This window comes from Balaenoptera physalus, assembly GCF_965194825.1.
Source record: "Balaenoptera physalus genome assembly, chromosome: 14".
In the NCBI taxonomy this organism is placed as follows: domain Eukaryota; kingdom Metazoa; phylum Chordata; class Mammalia; order Artiodactyla; family Balaenopteridae; genus Balaenoptera; species Balaenoptera physalus.
In genome coordinates this window covers 35,245,716-35,261,412 of record NC_138893.1, presented here as the reverse complement: position 1 = coordinate 35,261,412, position 15,697 = coordinate 35,245,716, and the positions used below count along the sequence as shown (strand labels likewise).

At 38.0% G+C, this 15,697-nt stretch overlaps 1 protein-coding gene across 5 annotated transcripts in view; it reads right to left on the bottom strand.

The window, feature by feature from the left end:
- Positions 1-2,080: 2,080 nt before the first annotated feature.
- Positions 2,081-15,697, bottom strand: part of FAM204A (family with sequence similarity 204 member A) — a 31,334-nt gene continuing 17,717 nt past the window's right edge. For 4 of the 5 annotated variants that reach the window (XM_082424842.1, XM_082424843.1, XM_082424844.1 and 1 more), the window contains exons 7-8: positions 2,585-2,691; positions 2,081-2,282 (exon numbers count right to left, since the gene is read on the bottom strand). In XM_082424842.1, coding sequence (XP_082280968.1) covers positions 2,231-2,282; positions 2,585-2,691 — 159 coding nt within the window. In that variant the 3' untranslated portion in view covers positions 2,081-2,230. Of the gene's footprint in view, positions 2,283-2,584; positions 2,692-2,730; positions 3,095-15,697 lie in introns of those variants that run through there. The other variant, XM_082424846.1, reaches the window with a different exon arrangement.

Here is a 15,697-nt window from a genome sequence, read left to right as displayed (position 1 = left end):
ACACTTTGGGGGCAACCTGGGTTTTCTAAGAATAATGTCCCCATTTTAATGCTTTAATGAGTAAAATGTCTAATTCAAATTAAAACAGATTAAAAGTAAAGTGTTCCCAAATGACATGCCAGCAGGGTTAACCCAAGAAAACCAGTCCCTTTCTCTCCCTCAAATCCTCTTCCCCTCCCACCCCCTCTTTGGCTGCACTGTTTCAGAGCCTTTCACAACCCAGGCCCCGAAGAGTGGGGCCTTAGGCGTCATGGCTCCTCTTATCAAAAGAATCCCCTGCTACCTGATTCCCCTATAATGCCATCTACTCAGGGAAAAAGCCCCCATCCACGTGGCACCTCTGAGTCAGGGAAGTAGGCAACCGCTGGCCCCGGAGCAGACGGAAGAAGGGTCAGGGGAACTTTGGGTTCAGGGCCTCCCAAATCAGACCCTAAGGGAGGCCACTCTGGCAAGGCCTCAGCACGAGCAGAGTGGGGATGTGCCTGCAGGGGTCACTCACTGCTCTAAGGAAGTGGATCCAGGGGGAAAGGGGGGCAGAGACTGCAGGGAGATGCCTGTGCTGGGGTCCCCTGCGTGAGAATACTCATACTACCTGCCTGCTCAAAGCCAACATCTTTCATGTTTCAGGCAAAACCACTGGATTGTGTAGTGGATATTTCCCCCATGAAGGATTTTTTTTTAGAGGAAAATTTCCTATACTCTAAGTCTGTATTCACCTATAAGGAGTTTGAAATAAGATGCTGTAGCTAAGCAGTGTACGATTATATCCACAGAACCCAACAGGGAATATTAAATCATAAAATGTTAGATTTTCCAATATTTAGTCTGACTATCTTTCCATTATGAATTCTATAAGAAGGTACACAATCTCTTAAAATCTTGCTTTCTCTATTATACTGGCTTTTGTCACCTAAGTGGAAGCAAGATATTATTTTTGTTCTCGTAGATAGCAATTAGTTGCTCACTTATTCCAGAACACAGAAAAAAAAAAAAAATGCCACCATAAATAAGTAAAATTTGATTACTGTTTGTAAGTCTAAAAATAACAAAATAATACTACTACTAATATCATCATGACTCATTTTCTATGTTCCTGAATTTATATTATCAACCTAGAGAAAGTTTGTATCGGACAGCTAGAAACCTCTGATGAAGGCTGAAGAAGGGAAGAGACCTGATGAAAGCCACAATAAGCAGTTCTTCACCCCCACTGAGCACCAAGAAGAGGTGCCAAAATACCTAGGCCTACCCAAAAAATCACAACATCCAGCTGTGGTCTTGTCCATCAGCTTGTGACAATTTCTCAAAGCCCCTTCCAGTTAGGACTACGAAACACACTTTCAGTGAAAACCACCTCCCAGGGCACCAATTCCCTTTATCCTCATTCATTCACTCAATCTCTCCAGGAGTAATGAGGAAGAGGAGTAAAAATAATCAAACCATGTTTGTTCTTAGAAGGTTCAGGGTTACACTGTCTTGAGTTATAACTGTCTAATACTATTATACCAATTTCTCTTCTAAGAACTAACTCATAATTTAAAGAATGACATGGCTGAGAGAGAGATTTAGGAAGACACTTCCAGGCAGAGAACTTGAATTTAAATCATCCTCTAAATACTACATTCTGTCCTTTTTAAAAACTGTGATATTTAATCTGAAGGTACATAAAAATTAATCAATTGCTTTTATTATGTGACTGTGAAATATCAACTCTACTGCCTCCAATAAAGAACCAATAATTACTTTTATAACATTAAGATAAAGTCATTTGTAAAGACAGTATCTTTCTTGCACTTACGACTAATCCATTATAAACAAATGCCAGTCTTAAAAACACAGCTCCAGAATAAGTGCAGTTACACTGAGTACAGATAAGAAAGTACAAGGAGCTCATTGGCTATGCTACACCAAGTGGATGAAAAGTAAAATTGATTTTATACTGGAGGTCTATATAAATAAATAAATTAAATCCTATCTTTTTTTTCCTGTATGTATGCTTAGATTTCCTATACAAATAACAGAATGCTCCATATCATTCACTTCAGCAGGACGAGCTCTTTAGAAAAAGACTGAAAAAAGATTTGATAATCAACTTCCAAATTTTATGCTTATTTTTTTCTATTTCCATCAATTTCCCGACATAGTCAACACGAACAGGAAAATCTTTTCAGTAAATTAAGCAACTGAAGACTCAAGTGAAGTCTCAAAGGTCTTGAAGAACTCTGGCAAGTCACATATATCCCATGTTGCTTTTGGTTTCCCACCTCTTCTTTGCTTCAAACCTAAAATGAAGAATATGAAAATCCCAATTTATTTCTAAATACTTTCCTGAAGTAACATGTTTACTAAGCGCCAAAGTAAAATAAACTTAAAAACGTTTCACATGCTCCATCAATTACAAAATAAACATCAAACAGGAGGAAGAAATGCCTCCATATTTATAAACTGATAAACATTCAGCAAAGATACAAAGAATAAAATGAATAACAATTACACACAAACTGGATTCACCAAATGTATCACAGGATGTCTGTAATTTCTATGAATTTAGTAGAATTACTAATTTAAAAAATCTTGAACTCACCCCCAGGCAAGTTTCTTCTTTTTTCGAGCAACCTGTGAATTTTCAGCATCCTTTTTTGCTTTTACAAAGTTGTGGCAGGCAATCGCTTTGGCAATTTTTACACCAAGCTAAGAATTACAAAGGAGGAAAAGTGAAAATAAATATTCCAGCTGATACAAGAATTACAGTGATACAAATACTCGAGAATTTGTGGGTACGAAAGCCATGTCAGCGTTGCTTTAGACATGCTAAGAATAGAAATTCTTATGCTCGGCCCCCGAAACCACCGAATTACAACAAGTGCGAAGATGTAGCCCCTATTCTCCTAACCTCCCACAGACCTTTATCCCGGCTGTACCAGCTGCCCAGTCTCTCAGATGGAGCTCCTTCCCACACTAAGGCCCCTCGAGGGTCCACGAGGGCCGTGGATGAAGATCTTGAAGCGCTTTCAGCATTTCAGTAGGCCAGACAGGAATTTACCCCGATAAGCCTGCACAGGCAGACAGAGACATCCAGTTTCTTTGCTCTGGGCTAGAATTACAGAAACTCAGTGTGGGTGTACCCGTTATCTCACGCTGATCAGAAGCTCAGATTGGCAGTCATAGATGTGATTAATAAAACACAGGAAAGCTAATTACTACTTCATAAACACAGTTTGTGTGATGGGCAATCGCTTGTCACTCACTGATAGAAAAAGGAATACAAGGGGAGCCAAGAGGCAAAAAGGCGAGGCACCAGGACCACAGTACCGAAGCGTTCCCCTGCCAGCCGCCCGTGCGTGCTCCTCCTTACACCCATCTGCCCCAGTGCTAGAAGGCTGAAGCAGAACAAAGCCTCCTCTCGGCCCCACCCCCAGAAGACTTCTCTAACTCAACCCAACAAAGTCTTTGTTTCTGTATTTCTCTAGCCCTTCAGCTTCTATGCCATAACCTATGGTACAGCTCTCTGGCCACAGAGCTGTTCCTCGGCGAGCGTCTCCAGGACAGGCATGGTAATCCCCTAGTTTTGGTGGGCTCTGATTTTAAAAACGCCCACCTATGCGGATGGCTCAAAAGTATCTGTTAAGAACCCAGGTTAAACAACAAAGGCTAAAAATCTCTTCCTGGTATTTCTTTCCTTTTCTCTCTCTGTACACAGCCTACTGCATTTCAGTAGCCAGCAGACTTGTGGACGAGAGGCAGGGACCCAGAAGCTACTCTCAAGTCAAAGTATTACAGCCCAAGGTTTAGGGACCTGCTGGCCAACAGTGAGGCACGGCAGGCGGTCAGGGGCTCGTGTGTAAGGAGAGAAGCCGACTTAGGAAAGTGAGGTTTGACATGCCCGACACTCCTTTCAGCTCATCTTGGAGAACAGTTTCCTTTAGAATGAAACAAACAAGCAGTCATCAAGCACTGACTGGGGTTTATAAATGAGAACAAAAATAGATCTGATTTTTCAGTCTAGGAAAGAATACACATACAGAAGGTAAGTAAATGGAAGCAATATGACAATCAAGCCAGCGTGCTGAGGCAGGCGACACCAAAAGGAAAGCCACTGAAGGAAGGAGGGGCGATTGTGGCTGTGAGCCCACCTGGTAAAGCAGACCAACTCGGAGCCTTCCTGACACTCAAGCCGACACTAGCAGCAGCGTCTTTTTTCACAAGGACGACATTCATTCAACCAATATCACGAGGGCACAAATGCGTTATTTTGCCAGGCACTGTTGCAGGCGCTGCAGATACAGCTGTTAAAAAGAGGGCTTCAGGGGCAGGCGGGGGGGTGGGGTGGTGGGCAGCTGGGGAGAAGGGGTTGCCAGTTACATCCGACCGCTTCAAATCCGGACCTGTTCTTTTGGCTCTCTTTTAAAGAATTTCCAGTTCTTTATTACAGAAAAGTTCAAATAAGTCAACTAAAAAAAAGGTTAAGAGTCAAAGGGCTGTAGCATCATCATCTAAGGAGAAAACGAAGCTCTGGAAGAATGCTCTGGAATCACTGATCACGAAGATGGATTTCCTATCGACTGAAACACCATCCACTTGTCATAAGTGTAAAAACATCAAGTTACACCTGTCTGGTTAGGCTAGTCAAAACTGCAGTAACAAACCAACCCCCGAATCTCAGCGGCTGAAGTTTTATTTCTTGTTTCACTTAATGTCAGCTGTGGACTGGCAGGTCTCTCCACCTTGTGGTGCCAGCATCTCAACACGAGGCTTTCAAGGCGCTGTGGCAGAGGAAGAGACGGCCGGAGGGTCTCACACTGGCTCTTTAATGCTTTAGTCCAGAAGCGACACACAGCGTTTCTGCTCAAAGCCGTCTGGTCAGAACTACTCACAATTCCACCTGGCTGCGAGGCGGCTGGCCACAGGGGTGCTGGGGGACATCAGGGGAACACTAAATGCACCTAATGAACTGTCTACTGTCATAACATGCAGCTTGCCGCCTGGGTTTAAGATGTACGCTGGGTCTCTCCACACTCGTGTAGGCTACTTAGTCTCTTCTCTGTCCCCCACCTCCAAAAGCTAAAACACAGAACTCAGTATTTGTCTAATTATATTCCTATGTTTTAGATAGCATATGCAAATTTGAAATATGATATAGTTTTGCCAGGATCACCCCCTAACAAAAGTTCCGCTCAGCTAGTTTATCTTAGATTTAAATTGAGCCTATACTTTTGAGCATGAAACAAAAATGACCTGAACTATATTTGCCATGTACCATTAACCCCGTGACAAAATTATTCCCTAAAACTGTTGTAAATTAAGATGCAGCTTACGTTTTTAGCTTATTGAAATGTCCCAGTATGGATTTTCTGGTTTGGGGATAGACAAACCAAAGAGCGTCTCAGTGTGTCTGGACATTGACCGTGGTCATGTGATTTAAATGGGGCCTCTTCAACATGGTCATATGCTCTTACAATGTAAAAGATTTTAGTTTTCGAGCAACACGAAGGACAAACCCAGCACAATCAGCATCACAATAAAGACTGAGAGCACATATGCCACATAAGACATAGTATAAACTTGTTAAAAAGAATTCATTACAATGTAAGAAACATGTATTTACATGCGAGGGCTCCATCGTTTTGTAGACTAATTAAGTATAGTAAACGATTAGGTACGTAGGCAATACGTTCAAGCAGACCTGTTTGTAGGAAAGGTATATTTTCTAACTGTATTTTGCCTGGGGTTAGGTCCAGTGAAATGTTCTTTAACTGATAAACATTAAACAAGCCTGGTCTATGCATTTTACAGAAAGGATCTTTTAGCTTGTAATGATGATGAAAAGTCTTATCAATGTTGTGCCCTTCCCATGCTTAAAGTGAATGTTTCACTTATTCCTGTGGAGAAAGTAAAAAGAATGGAAATATTTGGAAATATGAAAGGATCATGAGATCTTCTATAGAAGAGACAGTTGAGAAGAAACATGTTTTCTCAGGCAAGATGACCAGCCCAAGTTCCAGAAGATAAAAGAATACCGTGCTATGTTTCCGTATTACAAACAAACAATATAGGCCCACAAGAATCCCCCTTTCGCTTCTCTAAAAAGAAAAATGCATCTTCGTGCCCAACGTAAACATCACAAAAGCTTGGTCAATGGTTTTTATATTACAAAACTGCTTCAGGTCATCAGATAACTATAGCAACACAATGTGGGAAGAAATTTTTTTAACCGAACAAAAATATATACAGAATTTCTTGTATGTGTAGCCAAAGTATCAGCATTTTCCATATAGAACATCCAATATTTTGCTGCATTTTAATTAAGGTGTCTAAACATTATCACAAAGAACTGCAAATTGGTCAGAGCAAACGGTAAGGAAAATTAAGCTCTAAAGGCTTTTTATCACCATATTTCAGGAACCAAGGGTGTAAAATGTTCTAATTTGGGATATATTAAAAGCCATAAAAGGTCTTTCAAAAAGATTAATGGTACTTTGCTTGGATTTAAGATAAGGGCTTTAGCTGGTTGGAAAAGCAGGGCCCTGGCTGGACCCTTGAGGCATTCATCTTTACAGCCACTTGGAAGATTTGTAAAAGCGTCTGCATAACCTCAAGCAAATGCACGGGCGACATTTTTTTAATTCCTTTCAATTTTACAGGTTTAGCATGCGTAAATCATATTGGGTTGTAAAATAGATATAATGGCACATCTTGTAACACAGTAGAGGTTTTTAAAAGACAAACTTGCAGAATAAAGTTCATTTTTCTCACTAAACCTTGCCCTACTAAAGTTCGCCGATAATCATTTGAAGCATCTGATTCAAACAGCTTAATCTAGCATCACTGTAAACTTCTTATCCATTTCATAAAATACTTTACTCATCTTCGAATTACTAGCTTGTAACAGATTTATGAAGTTTTCCTCCCTTCTGAACACTTTCAAGGCACTTATTTAAAAATACCAATTATCATACTTTAACTTTTGATGGAATAATGGGTCTCTATGAAAAATATTTATGCCATTCTCTTTTGTTCTTTAATTAAATGAAAACAGATGTTTTCTGAAGTAAAGCGGAACCATTACTGGAGCACTTAAAGTGTTAAGGTCTTTAATTTCTATATCAGTTTGGTCGACAATTCCTGATTGTCTTTACTCGAGCTCAACATTAATGTCAAGCAAGTTACCTAGGAGACGAAAGAGATCAAAGAGACAAAAACCCCTCCAATGTCTGATTAATCAAGCCTGCAAACAGCTTATTTCTTTTCGCCTGCATGCAAGTATGAAAATGAGATTCTGGAGCCGCACACTGTGCAGATTTGTTCATTCTTATCAGAACAAAGCCGGCGGCAGCTTATTTCATGGATCGTTGGCACCGTCACCAGCGCCACACGGAACGGGTGACAGCTCCTCATTCTGAGGCTTGAGCAAAATTAGCAAAAAGTCGGCGCAAATTAGCCTCTCATCTTTCTGGTAATATGACATTATTCATTTACTTTTTATCCAATTTTTAATTTTTTCCTTGTCAGCTATCCCTTTCTAGTGTCTCCTGCATGGCATCATAAAATGCCTTCTTAAAAACAAGCAGAGAAATAGCCAAAGTTGAAATAACACGCAAAGTTCAAAAAGCAAAGAAGAAAAAGCGCTTCCAAGGGCTGATGATGCTTTTTTTTTTTTTTTTTTTTAGTAACTTTCAAAACTTTGCAAAAATATTAACAGCTCAGAACACCATGCAGTTAAGGAGTTTTATGAAATCGCTAGTATATTTCAATAAAGAAGATGATGTGGCTAATGTATTTCACTCAAACCACAATTTAACATGGCAGGTGCTATAGTAAATTCAGGACGTCTCCACTCGGATTGGTACCTTTCTCTCCACGGTCATACCTGAGATGCCAAAGCTCTGAGGACAGCAGATAAGCTCTGCCATAGCCATCATTTAAACACTGACTGTAAATCAAGTCTTTTTCTCTGTTAGAGGAAACAGCCCAATTTCACTGTCATCTTAAAATGTGCACACACAGGCTTGCATGTTTGTGTACCACTTACATCTATGTTGTGTGCACAACTGTACAAACACCTGTTATTTATTTTTATACCTACAACTTCATTATCAGTTAAATCCAAATGGTTTTTATTTCAAAGCATAACCCAACAAACCCTGTTTCTAAAATATGTTATAAGATATATTTGTATAGACATATTACATATATGTGTGTGTGTGTGTGTGTATATATATGATTCACCTTGCAATTTACAAAAAGATTTTGTATTTGGTCCATGAGGTATGAGAAGATAGACTTTGATTCATATCCTCAACTCTGATTTCATAGTGGAATAGTTTATATAACACCTGGTTTAATGATGACTATTAAGGCTTCAAATTATATGTAGATTACAGTATTCCAATGGGGGGAGAAAAGATGTTATACTGCTGAAATCACTCCTGGATAGAGACATTTATATTCGAGCAACTTATTCCATTCATAAGGGAAAAAAGCATTAAAAAATTAACCATAAGCTGTTAGATGCTTTACACAGTCCCCATCAGAAAGACAGTTTTTTTAAAGAACTGTAGTACTGTTTTCAGCAATTTCTTTATCTCTGTTCTTCTAAGTAAGAAAGCTTATTAACAAGCTTTGAACTTAAAATCACATTTACAATAATGTGCCATCAACAGTTTTATAAGCTAATTAGAAAAAGATTAATTAATGACTGGCTGCTAATAAAATGGCAATCATGAAGAAAGAAACCATGGGTGCTAAGCTTCAACTACCACCAATTAAGAGCTAATTACAAACAAATTATATATGTGTTTTGCTGTGGGCTTTAATTTACTAAAATGGTTTTAATTAAAAGAGAAAACATGCTGATTAATTGAACTGCAGAAAAAATCTACAGTATAAACTGTGCTTTGTCTGTCTCTTTAATTAGGCTTGTAACATCTGAAATTTTTTTTAAGGTTTGTTAAAAGCACAGATAAACATAATTAAAAGAGAGCATAAGGAACACCATTCTAGGTGATCACCCAATCATACCCCAAAGGTTAAAAGAAAATGTCCTCAGTGCAATGAGATCTAAAAAGCATACCTAAAAGCCTGAGAGGAAAACCCATCCCTCAGTGCCATTTTTATTTTTCTCTTGAAGTTGGGGCATTTTAGAAATGCCCCAACTTCAAGGCTGTACACCATTTTTTATAGGAAAGAACATATCTTTAGGTTCCATGTAAAGGAATTCAACTAGGCCTTCCCTCACCTGGATAGGCATAGCTTATTTTCCATACGTTGTGCTAATTGTTCATCTATATGAAATAACTGAATTACTTTTAAGAACTAAGGAGAACAAGGCTTCAAAGAATTCCAATCACCATTTAAAGGTCCCGCATACTATGCACAGACTACAAAATGACACACAGAGGAACATCTAAATTAAAAAACCACTGAGAAATGACCAAGTTAATGAAAGTGAGTCAGTTCTAGATGATCCTAAATGGAAGCGCACACCCCTCCCTCCGCGGCAGGCAGAGCGCAGCCGGCTTCCCCAGGCGGCTGATCACCGCCAACTAGCAAGAGCCTGTTCAGTGAGGGCTTTCTCTCCCTAGTGTCCTAGATTCTCTCCCAATGCTCATCAGGGAAATATACCACAAAGAAACTGGTCCTACACTCTGCTAACTGGAAAGAGAAAAAGAAAGAAAGAAAGAAAGAAAAACTAAGGGATGGAAGTCAGCGTAGGAAAATTTCAAATAGGGGCATAAAACAAATTTTGCCAGAGAGTTTGCAGGCATTGGATGACTGTGTACGGAATAATATATTCTTCATATACACCCCCGGTACTAGCAAAAAAGGAAATCTCCTTTCTGTAAAAATAAAATGTTGAAATGGAGATATTTAATTTTAAATTCTTAATATGTACAAATGAGTACTATTTAATGCATTTTTACTTTGTTTACCTTACCTTCAGTGGCTAGAAAACACAATAATTAAGAAAATAGAAAGTACCTGCCAGCCTTCTTAGAGTCATGGGTTCTAATGATAAATTCTTACAATAGCTAATTGGAATATATGTTCAGCTTCATACCTGAACAAATCGTTTTACCTTTGCTATCATGCTTGTTAAGATAGTTCTAAAAGTAGTCACAAAAACAGGAAGAAAATAATTTTGCTCTCTGGAATACAGAACAAAGAGTTTAGAACCACAAGACCTGCTTCACTATAATATCTTTCAATTTAGCCTTTTTTTTGTATGTGATGCAAACACCTTTCCTAAAATATCGAAGCTCTGAAAATAGCACTGATGAGAAGTAACTTCAAACTGATCAAGTCTGGCAGCATCTCGATCTCAAAAATGTAAACAAATGTTTCAATTCTGAACTTTAGATATGAGAATGCTCCAGGTACTTTGATGGATAAATCTGTCAAAACTGTACTATCTGGGGCAGGGTTTTTTTTTGGGGGGGAGCAGTGAATTCAAGCTCTTATTCCATCAGACAACACAGCATGTACGTCGACATAAAATTAATAACCAAAATGAAAAGGGTGAATTGTAGCCAGAATCCTCCCAGGGAAGCTAAAGCCTAACAACGAATGGTACTGGAAAAGTTCTGAATGCTAGGGCCAAGCGTTGTAGTATCTGAAGTATTTCTGAGAAAGGACCACTTCTCACATGTTAACACAAAATACAGACGCTATGTCCTCAAATGTGTGTGTGTGTGTGTGTATATATATATATATATATATATATATATATATATATATATATATCCCTCTCCAATGAGAATGCCTTCAGATTTTCTAGAAATGGCTCTAAAAATAGAACTTAGGCAACAAATTAATAATCTGCCCAAATTTAGAGAGTATTTAATGTATTGAGCTAGGAAAGAATACAACTCAATCAATTCAAACATTAGTTTCTAAAAAGGCCATTTCTACCTTTGTTATTTAAATATTAACAAACTATTACTATTTCAACAGTATTAAGTTTACCTATGTTTGGAATCCAAAAATCTAGGTAGTCTATTTAATAAATTTAATAAAGTTAAAATTAAATTCTCAGTTTAATTCATACTGCCAATGTAATATTTATCCATATCTATAAAAAGAATACTATCAAAGTGAGATACTCTTTTTTATCATTTTATACTTGTGATACCTTGGTTAGGTTCTAAATAAATACTATACTTAACAGCACTAAAGGCTGAAGTCATTGCCTTAGGCCTCCATTCAGAAGTTGGAGCAAAAGAGCTTTAAAATGTGAAACGTTTTATATCATTACTCCAAACTGAAAGGTTTTGGCCTTAGCAAAGAAGGTAGCAGATTATAACCAATATATCTCCGATGTGAATATTAAAACCTTGCAAATTATTTTTTAAAATGACTATTCTAAGTTATACAAAATGGTTATAACATTACAACATGAAGTATGTACTGATGTTTTCAAGGAATTAAGTTTAGCTGGTGCTGCCGAAGGCCATCCTATTTGAGTCACTTACAGAAAAGGCAACCTTTAAGGGCATGAGGTATACAAAGTGCAAACCAAATTCACAGGCCACCTCCCTTCCCCGCTCATTTCTGCCTGACATTGTACAGCTATAATTGAAAGCAATGTATCTAGCTAACGTAGGTGTGACTCATTCGATGGGAGAAACTCACTGTCTGCTGCCAAACCAAGCTGGTTTTTATCTAAAGCAGGCTAACACGAAGATGCCTAGAGAAAAATTCTCCTTCCAAAATGTGAGATTCAGCTGAAGTGCAGCTTACTTTATTAAATCTAGGCTTTAGCACTTAATTTTGAAATACTTGTTTCTCCTGGTTTCTACAAATTGGTATGATCTGGATTGTAACAAAGATAGTGTGCCAGAAAAGGCAAGTACCAAAGGATGGCATTTTCGAGGATCACTATCAATGAATGGAATGTTCTTCCAATTCAGGCCTGAGGTTAACAAGCTACAAATGTGCTCAAACACCTGTGTGCGTGTGCGTGTGTGAATGTACACGTATGATATATATACATAAATAGTATTGTTCAGAAAAAGAACTTTTGTTTTCAAATTAGAACAGTTGCATCAGTATGACACAAACCCAAGTGTACTTTTCCACTTTAGCTCTCCTCCAAGATTGTTAACAACAAAGAAGGATTTAATCAACAGGACTTTTCCACTTTAGCTCTCCTCCAAGACTGTTAACAACAAAGAAGGATTTAATCAACAGGAGGGACAGTCCCAAAGCAACCACATTACTACACGGCAAAACCAAACTTGATAGCACAATCTAGGTTTCCAACATGTGAACTTGAGCCACCCCCCACACCAGATTAAATACATCTTTAATGTCATCATTAATTTACGGGAATATGATTCTGGAAAAATACGTGCTTGCTGTGTCATAATGCTAGTGCACTGACAGCTTTGTTCTGGCATGCCAGTTTGTTCTGTTTTGTTTTGTTTTGTCCTGTTTTGAGGAACTGTTTTCAAGGCCCATTCTCAGACATCGTTCTTCTTTTGGCTTCATTTTTCTCAATACTGATGCTGCCCTATTGGTTTCACAGGCTTATAAATGTTAAACATCAAAAATTAGTTTCACTTATTATGGTTGGAAAAGGCTTTAAGAACTCTGGGGTCTGTGCCTCTGAGCAAAGGCTTTATCAGCAAGTCCCAGTCACTGCTTCTTAAAAAAAAGAAAATGGTACTGATTAAAAACCCATATACCTGATTTCCAAAAGGACACCTGCCATGCACATATACATTTAATTCATAAAGGGTTTCTGCCCCAAACTCACAATTACTTACTTCGCAAAATCCCACCTTTCATATCCACAGTGATTGGCACCAAGGAGATAAACATGAAAAACTAAACCTCAAATTAAACTATTTATTCAAGAATTCCACCTTGATTACTTTAGTTATTCTTCACGGGTGTTTAACACGGCATCAGTATCTCTCCAACGTCTGTGTCTGACCAGCAAAAACTTTCCAGGTGCTTTTCCACTTATACAAGTAAAAGAATAGGGCCCAAATTATTGTTTTTCCTTTTAATTAGAATTCTTTAACCCCACACTAAATAAATTTCTTTTACTAGAACAAAGCATTATACTTGTATGGAAGTAAAAAGAACACTTGGGAAAAATGTTTACTATCCTTACAAGTGCTAAAAATAGTATAAATTTCTAAAGCAATCTCATATGCCATGAAGTGTGACAGGAAATAACAACTCTTAAAATGGAAAATACCTAGGCAGTATTATGCAATTCCCACTTCTAAAATAGCAGTCTGACAAAACAAAACACAGAAACTTAATATTCTCAAAGGAAACACAGATTTCTGAGGCCTCAGAGGCACTACTCTGTTCCCTCTGACAAGCAGCTTCCTGCAGCAGGGAAAGGAGAAGCTCACGCGTGGCCACTGATGAGGCAGACAAGGAGGGAGTGAACATGCAACCCTGGTGGACACAAGGCCACTGCAACCCCAGCCCTCCCAGCGCATCATTTAGGGAAACTATATCCAATTCCCAACTGACCAGGTTACTGAGAGATTTAACATAGATACATAAAAGATTCTAGAATCTGGTATCTCACTGAAGGCATATTTTAGATCTGATTTGCCAGGTAAAGATGAAAAGTACAATCAAATAATGTTTTCAAGATCTTACTGTAATAATAATTGTCTCAAGCAGGAAAACAATCAGCAGTGAATACTAAAACTAGCAAGTAAAGAACAGTGAGGAAAAGCATATTTACAGAGTCTCAAATCATCTCCCATCTCTCCATGCGATACTCATTAATTATATAGGGAAGAACAGTAACGTTATAGAGGGGAAACCTGGAGACACCACCTTACCCAAATAATCAAAGGAAATAAGCAATAAATTGGACAAATAGATATCACATGCCTCCTGACATCCTGCACTGAGAAGGACACAGTATCATTTCTGTGATCTTCCTGCCAAAAAATGCATAACCTGAATCTAATCATGAGGAAGCATCAGACAAACAAAACTGAGGGGCATCCTACAAGATAAGTGGCCTCTACTCTCCAAAAATACCAAGGTCCTGAGAAACAAAGACAGACTGAGGAAACATTCCAGATTAAAGAAGACTAAAAAGACACGACCAGAAAAAAGAAAATTTTCTTTTGCTATAAAGGAAATCAGTGACATATTTGGTAACTCTAAATAAGGTACATAAACTAGAAAGAATGGTAAAGCAAATGTTAACTGTTAACATTTTGCCAATTTTGCAACTTTCTGAAAGTTTGAAATTATTTCAAGATAAAAGATTTTTTTTAAAAAAATCAAAGTGTTCAACTCTTAAAATTTTAGCATTACTAACTTTACCTAAAAGGAACACAGTGCCTGCAGTAAAGTAAATGCTTCTCTCTGAATTCCCCTGGCCTCTGGTATGGGTGCTAAAAAACAGAAAAAAGACAAAAAGAAAAATAGCCAGCCATGGTGGATCACGGGGAGCCCACATTCTAACGTCATAGACCAGGGCTTGCATTACTCTTTCTTCCTTTAGCAAGGCAAAGATCTGAGGAAACTTAGTGACTGAAGAAGCCACTACAATAACCAACAACCAACACTGAAATCCTACTGAGTTTGTGGTACCATTCAATACACCATCAAAGTCACTGCGTTCAAATGTAATACCTGAATCTTTCTACTTGGAAAGAGAATAATAAAATGCTATTATACTCAATGAATGCTATAATCAATGAAATCAAAATATGGTTATTTTAAAGATGAAAAGAGCAATTTTCAAACTGAAAGCACAAGAATATCATAGGCTAGGAGGGATGAATGAATCTTACCAAAAAAAAAACACCTTTTTTAAAACCTCACATTTTTGAAAGGCCACATAACTGCCATTTATGCTGCTTCTTACCTAGGTCCCAAACTCAAGCTCACAGCTTCCTAACTTTCTTTAGATTAGCCATTAATAAAAATGCACATACATATACATAAACATTATAAATGGAAGTATCAATATCTAATGTGACAACTGATTTTAAGGCTTAGTGGGAAAAAAAAGACAACCTGTGAATCCCTAAGCCTTGCTTCTGATCTGGTTTTCTCCCCTACATGAAAGTATAAATCCCACAAGATACCTGTGGCCAGCAACCAAAAAGAGAAAACAAACAAGCCAACAAACAGCCACCAATGGTAGATGTTTTGACATCAGAGGATGTAACAGTGGAATGGTGTTTCCAGAAAAGAATTTACTGAAATAGTAATTTTACCACTAGTCTCAGTTTAGAAAAAATGTTCACCAGCAGGTGAGTATGAAAGACCAGTGCACATGCCAAGAGTTTACACAGGTGACCGATGATGTTCTCTATGTAATTAAACACCATGGAGTAGTTATAGTTTAAGAATGAGGCGAAGAAGGTAGGGATATATTAAAAAAGAAAGCTTTGATAGAGCTTTCTTCCTAGAAACTAGGACAAAAAAGACTTACAAAACAACGACAAAAAAACATATGCCAATTATGAGCTCTTTATGTGTGACTTTACCTAGCGATACCTGGCAGTCATTCCCAATTGGAGGAACATTCCTCCCAGAGGGTGCAAGTGAGAACTTTCTGATGCCTTGGTACTTGGAAAAAGAATATTCAGTATACCTATTAGTTTTATACTATAGACTATAGGTTTAAAAAAAAGGCTAAAAATTCTTTAGGGTTGAGGGAACTACTTAGAATATGCAGTAAGAAAGCATTCTGGGGAGCAAG